We start from the raw sequence: 7,451 nt of genomic DNA, 5'->3' as shown, positions 1-7,451 counted from the left end.
TATGCACGAGTACAGAGACATGCATGTATAAGTGTATGTAGATAATTTTTTTTTTCCAGAAAATTAATTTACAATTTAGTGCATATCATTTGTGTTTGTTACTGTCAATTCTTTTGATTGATTCGATAACAGGTACTATGTGTTAATTTGATACTTTTAGTTCCATTAGGGCAGCAACTGAATTAAGTTTTTAATTATTAGTGAGACTACCTAAATTGATATTGACTTGACTAGTTCTTCGCAAACACTATTTTTTTTCCCAATGTCAGCATTCATGGTTCACAGGCCCCAAGATCGAGCAAACACATGCACATAAATTGGAGGTAAACTTTGATTTCTTACTATGTTAATTTGAACTGATCTTGAAGTAGAACAAGGTTATGCACGGGCGGTTACATATATTTCTTTGGTTAGGTGGAATTCAACCATAAAGAGATAAATTTTATGTTTTTTGCTTGTAATGGATATATATTTAATTAATAATCTTTTGAATCTTCTTCTTCTTCTTGTTACTGTTGTCTTTTAGGTACTCTTTGATATGATATAAAAGAGAGTTAGACACTTTTCCTGCAATTCTCATTGTTGCAGTCGTATGTCATTGGCATAAAAAACTTGTAGTGCAGTAGATTTAGTGAAATTACAAAATATATCCATATTAGGTGCTTCTATTCAAAAACATATTTGAACTGAACCCTTGAGTTTTATAAATACAGTTCAGCCTTCAAGATTTATACTTGATTCAGTTCAGCCAATGGTCCAGCTTTACGCTTTCTAATTGGTGATTGGGTTCTTCATTTTTCATCTTATTTGGTATGCTCTTGACACTTGAACTTCGTTTCTTGTTCCTTTATCTTTATGTATGTTTTTGTTAATCACCTCTTGGATTAGCATTAACACCTCTTATTTTTTGTTCTGGACCTCTTTATATGTTAATCTTGGATTAGTTAAACCGACCTGATCAATACCAATATATACCTGTTTTGACACTAACACACATATTGAAAGAGTATCTGAATATGTTTTTTGATGTTTTCGGGTCATTGGATGGCAGAGCTGGAATATATGACATAAGAGGCTCGAGGCTCATTATATTTGCACTAGACAAAACAATCAATATGTGGAAAGAAGATGAAAACGCCACTCCTGAAACTAACCTGGTCAACTTCAAGCCCCCCTACAGACATTGGTATGTTTTAAACCTAAATTACGAGCCGACTTTTGAAATAAAACTATATTACAATTTTGAGTTTAGTAGCTGAGAAAGTGTTGATTTGGTGTTTTTAATATGCTAATGAGATATGGTGACACAAATAGGCCTAGTTATGTCTAAGAAATGTGGATATATGCAGGCCGTGATGAAAGCATGCTTCCTCAATGGTTAAGTAGCATGCCAGCTGTCAACATCTCTGTTTAATTACTCATGACATGGTGTTGTTGGTTGACTTGGTCAAACACAACTTTTCTATATGTCCCCTTTAAAATAATCAAATTAAATTATCTATTCCTTTTTTATGTAATATTTTCATAAGATTTTTCATATTAAATAATAGGCGTATGCGATTGGATCAAATGGTGATCTTGTGGGTACCAACCGGTATCGAAAATACCCGTATCGAAAAATTCCTAAAAATGGGTATCGGTACCGAATATACCTGGTACGGTACCGGTATTTGAGGGTAAATACCGGTACCGTACCCGACCGATACCGAACTGGTAACGAAAACGTCAAAAGACAGTACCGAACCGATACTGAAAATATACCTGGTTTGATAAATTCGGTACCGGTACCCGGTACCATTTGCTCATCCTATTGTTGTGCTCCTATTACTACATATCCTCTTTTCACTACTAACATGTGAGTGCTGGTTTATATATGTTTTTATTACTAGTAGGTGGGTCCTAGTTTACTACCAGGAGATAGAGAAGGAGCATATTTGTGATTTTAGGCTGTTTTTCGATGGGGAACTTTTCCAACAGGTATTGTTGTATCATTTGTTTTCTACTTTAGTTGTTATTTTACTTGTTCTTGACGATTAGTGTCATATTGACATTTGGTTTCACTTGATGTGGGCAAAAATCCTCTTTTGGTTGATGTGGTTACGTTGTAACTTGGTTTTAATCTTGGTATGAAATTGATCAGCCAAAGCTTTGCATTTTACATGCCAAGGCAATAAAAACGTTTGGATAATTGATCTTTAAATTTTTGTTAACATTGCATTAAAGGTGATATGTTAGTTTTTTGTATTATTGTTAGGTGTTCGGGGCCAATTAGAAATGGTTGTATATTATATGTTTGTTTTATATCTAATTATTAGGTGTTCAAGCCATTTTATTATACATGTTTTTCTTTTGACTCGAGAACGAACAATGAGTTTCATAACATTAAGAACTTTTAGATTTTTTTTTTAAATCAATACTAATACTAATGTTTTTTTATATGGTTGATGATAGCAGGGTAAGATATTAAGAGAAACTTTAGAGATAAGTTCTATGACAGCGAAATTCTCATCGAAAAGAACATTTAGACTCCTTGCGTAAACATTATTTGGAATATGTTACTTACACAATGTTTTGTTAACATTTGGAACATGTATCGGATCGAACTTACTATTGATGTTGTAATATTATGATTTCTACATTTACAATTTCTTGATATTGGTTTTATAATCTTATTTGGGATATTAGGACCATTTTCTTGATGTTAAAGTAGCTATAACGTTACATCATAAGGGTTCTATAAATTATTTTTAAGGACACTTGTATGTGTATCAAAAGATTAAAAGTAGGACCTTAATCACATATTAGAACATTGTAAAAGTGTCCTAATATGTTTTTTTGGAACGCTATTTAAGTTGTCTATAGACATATTATGCGACCACAAAATTGGTTTCATAATCTTATTTGGTATATTAGGACCCTTTTCTTGGTATTAAATTAACTATAATGTTACATGATAAGGGTCCTATCAATTAATTTTTAAGGACGCTTGTAAGTGTATCAAAAGATTAAAAGTATGTAAGCGCATGTTAGAACATCGTAAAAGTGTCCTAATATGTTTTTATTAGGATACTATTTTGGTTGTTCAAAGACATATTACGCGACCATAAAATTGGTTGCATAATCTTATTTGAGATGTTAAGACGCTTTTTTAGTTCCGGGACTTATTACGACCCCTTTACATGAAACGCTTTTACCGTTGCTCCTATTAAATGAAAGGTCCTATAAAATAGCATTTTAGGACGCTTTTGCGCGTACTAAAAACCCAGTTTCTTGTAGTGTCCTAAACATTTTCAAAATGAGTCAGTTAATTGTATTTACCAGTGTAAAGTGACGTATTTTCCCAAAAAGACTAAGTGTAGGTACTAATCGGAATAGGCTGACCTCTCCTAGCATCAAATAAAAGTCTTGCAAGCTTAGATGCCTTTAAAGTCTGTTGAACAATGTTTCCTTTTTATTTGATCCGCCTGTGGATCTTTTCAGCCATCTTGTAATACTTGATTTTACATTTTTATTCGGTTGAAATATATCTATCTTTTGCTTCCGCTGTGCATTTAAAAATTGTGTTGTTTGACTATGACGGTATCAACTACGTCATGATACTCCCCACCGGGCCCACCGGTAATACGTGGAAATATCGGGGTGTGACAGGTTGGTATCAGAGCCAACACTGAGTGAATTAGACACTAGCCTTTTGTGTTTAATCTCAGTTACACAATTGCACATTCCTCGATTTTCGAGTCTAGACAAAGAACTTAGGACAAATCCTGATTTGTTTATTTTCGCTTTTTATATATTTCTTTGTTGTTATTTTTGCTTATGTTGACAGGATTAATCATGCCGCCAAGGTTTAGAAGGGGAAGAGGCAAGGCTCCCGTCACTGGGCATGACCACGAAGCCGGGCCGTCACATAGAAGAACCCCATCAATCACAATGAGTACCAGTCCTCAGGAGCATTGGAGGACGTATATTGAGCCAGCGAGGCGATCCGTCTCGCTTAGTTTGTCACTATCTTATCACCACTCTTTCGGGCCTCAATCTGAAAATGAGCCCCACAACCCATAGCCTTCTTTTATACCTCTCCAGCGGTCCAACTCTCACCATTCCTTTAACGACCGACACCTGTCTTCCAACGCCGGTTCAACCCGGCAAACTACATTGAAGAACTAGTGGGCTTTAACCCACTAGGACCTGAAGACCACTTCTCGGGCGACCATGCAATGGACATGGACGAAGACACGGATCCCGCCGAACCTCCAACCGGGACCCCTAACCACCCCATCGATATTTCTGATGGATCATCCTTCCATGGATCACCTTACCGTGGTCCAGACAGTTACCAGGTGAGGTTCGCCCAATATGATTGGGTGTTTACCCCTTCTTACCACTCCTCGCCTCATCAGCAGCAGCAACAGCAGGAGGATCCCTCTGAGGATTCTTGTTTTGTAGCAGTCACTCCACCGCCACCACCACCAGTTCAGCAGCCGCCTCCGGAGCCACTGAGGCGAAGAAGATCGAACGCACGGATGTCCATGCGAGGAGGAGTGCGTATCAGCACCCCCCAACCTTCAAGTGGCAGCCACTACCCGCCACTCCATGAAGACCCGCAGATGGGAGGGCCTTTATACCCCGTCTCGGAGGTAGACTTCGCGCCTGTAGCACCACCACCGTTGGGTTTTGGTAACCCGATTCCTGCATATGCCGGCTCAGCGGCGTATAATCCCTTTGACCAGCCGGCCCACACCAACTACAATTATGCAGAGGTTGACCCATACCAAGCAGCATGGGATTACAATGCTCTCCACCCTGAAGGGCCCTATGGAGCTCCCTGGGGAGTTGGATACCCAGCTTATGGGTACCAACAACCGCCACCTCCTCAACCTCCACATCAGCAGCCGCCACAGCCGCAATTGATACCGCCAGAACGACAACAGGAGGTTCTCGAAAGGTTGAGCCAGGTTGAGCGGGAAGTTCAAGCAGAGCGCAGGAACAACCGCGGATTCTTTAGAGGTTTGGCAAGCCTAATCAAGGGGAAGACCAAGGGAAGGGATTTTTGAAGATCCTTGTTTATTTATTTATGTTGTAATCAAGTCCCTACGTGGACATTTGTTTCTGTATTCAGCCCCTGCGTGGGCATGTCTTTCTGTGTTCCGCTCCTGTGTGGGCATGTTTTTCTGTTTAACCCCTGCGTGGGTATGTTAGGTTTGTTTAGCCCCTGCGTGGGCATGTTATTTCAGTTAGAAGTCCCGTTTAGGGCAAACTTGTATTTCTTAATTCGTAGTGGAATGGTTAAATTTTAAATTTCATTTTTGTCATTATGCATAAATATATATATGAAATAAATGAAAAATATCATTCCTTTTTAAAAATAAATCTGCCATTATATATTAAATAAATCTTAGAGACAAGACCTAGCCCATGTGTCATAATAAGACAGGGCCATGATGGTAGTTCCTTATTAAGATGCAGATTCTTGTTAACATCTGAAAACATGTTAACACTCCTGGCAAAATGTGATTCGATAAAATCGTATAAGTCATCCTTATATTGGATTTTCCAATTTCTTTTATTGTATTAAACATCCAATAGGGATGTAATGTCTACGGGCTATATTCATTGTCATATAAGACAAAAGACAGTCGTGGTCTTCGACCCCCTGTTAAGAAGAGGTAGTGAACTATGATTAAAACCTCAATACCTTGATCCTATTAGATCATGAATAAAAATTTAAAACTGTCCATGTGACTTGGCTTTTTTGCCATTAATATATTTTAATTGTAACTAAGGATTATTATAATGAAAAATCCTGAATATATATATGCTTAACAAATTAATCAAAATGGTTTCTTAAATACCATGATTAATAAATCATCTAGAATGATAGAACTGTTATAGACCTCTGAATAAATTAAAATCATTATTTTATGTAGCAATCAAGCTACATGCCTGGGTCAGACGAAGTTAACAGCCACCCTAGAGTTAATCATGACACTTCCAGAGTCAACATAGCAAGAGCAGAATTACAGGCATTAATAGATAATGCTATTACTCGAGCTCTGGATAGACAGTTCAAAGAATCCAATGGTACCCAGGTCAGGACTCAGTCAGTACCACACTCTAAACCACCCTCTAGAACTCATACCGCTCACAAGAGTGATTCTCATCACTCATCAAACCAAAGGAGTGTTCCATCTAAGAGAATGGTGCTAAATCAAGAACCACGTGCTAAGGGATGCACCATAAATATTTTATCTCCTGCAAACCCAGGGATTTCACTGGGGAGAAAGGAGCTGTCGACTGTATGACATGGTTGGATGAAATGGACATAGTGGTTGATATTAGTGGTTGCGCTGATAAGGATGTTGTAAAGTTTGTATCTCAGTCATTCAAAGGTGAGGCACTAGCTTGGTGGAGGTCTTTGATCTAAGCTACCGGGAAGATCCCATTGTACAATCTGACATCGGATCAGTTTGTTGCTCTCATTAAGGAAAACTACTACCCTCAGCATGAGGTTGAAAAGATTGAAGCTGATTTCTTGTCACTGGTTATGAAAAACCTGGATTGTCAAGCCTACCTTACAAGCTTCAACACGATGTCAAGGTTGGTTCCTTACCTAGTGACACCAGAACCCAAGCGGATAGCTCGTTTCATTGGGGGTTTAACCCCAGAAATCAAGGCGAGTGTGAAGACCTCTCAACCAGCTACTTTTCGATCTGCAACTGATATATCATTGTCTCTGACTCTAGACGCGTTCAGGCAGAGATCACTGAGAAACACCGATGCTGAAAAGAGGAAGCGTGAGGATGATAACTCACGACGTTCAGATAAGAAACACAAGGGAAATTCCGACCACAAAAAGAATTCTGGATCTAAGAAGGATGGTCAGCAGACGGGTGATAAGCCCAAGTGTAAAATCGGTAAGAAGCACCATTTTGGGAAGTGCAGATACGAGTCGAAATCCCAATCACAACCGAGGGCCTGTGGGATTTGTAAGTCAAGTGAGCACAAGACCTTAGACTGCAAGAAAATCAAGGATGCGACGTGCTATAACTGCAATGAAAAAGTGCACATCAAGTCCAACTGCCCTAAATATGCCAAAAAGCCTGAGGAAGCCAAGAAGACCAATGCAAGGGTCTTCCGGATGGATGCACGAGAAGCTGTTCTTGACGATAACGTGTGTTGGTGCAGTTGTCTGTCGACTACATCTTAGTTCGAGTCTTAGGTTAGGGCTGATTGTATCATGCATGGAAATTGAGAAATCATGTTTTAGACATGGTTTCGCTTATATGTCATAAGAGAGGTTTCGCTCATGTGTCAGTCTAGTAGTTCCGCTCATGTGTCATTGTGAGGTTTCGCTTATTTGTCATGTATGTATAAGCAAAACCATATGTCCTATATATAGGGGTCATTTGAGCGAAACTAGACAAGCAGTTAGGTTGTGATCTTGTAAGATA

At 38.6% G+C, this 7,451-nt stretch overlaps 1 protein-coding gene across 1 annotated transcript; it reads left to right on the top strand.

Annotated features, from left to right (window-relative positions):
- Positions 1 to 4,217: 4,217 nt before the first annotated feature.
- Positions 4,218 to 5,054, top strand: LOC110932106 (extensin-like). Its single transcript, XM_022175465.1, has one exon. The coding sequence runs from the start codon at positions 4,218 to 4,220 to the stop codon at positions 5,052 to 5,054; it is 837 nt and encodes a 278-aa protein (XP_022031157.1).
- Positions 5,055 to 7,451: the final 2,397 nt, after the last annotated feature.

Source organism: Helianthus annuus, chromosome 16, assembly GCF_002127325.2.
Source record: "Helianthus annuus cultivar XRQ/B chromosome 16, HanXRQr2.0-SUNRISE, whole genome shotgun sequence".
Taxonomy (NCBI): domain Eukaryota; kingdom Viridiplantae; phylum Streptophyta; class Magnoliopsida; order Asterales; family Asteraceae; genus Helianthus; species Helianthus annuus.
Note: the sequence above shows the minus strand (reverse complement) of the source record. Positions and strands in the feature narration are given on the sequence as shown.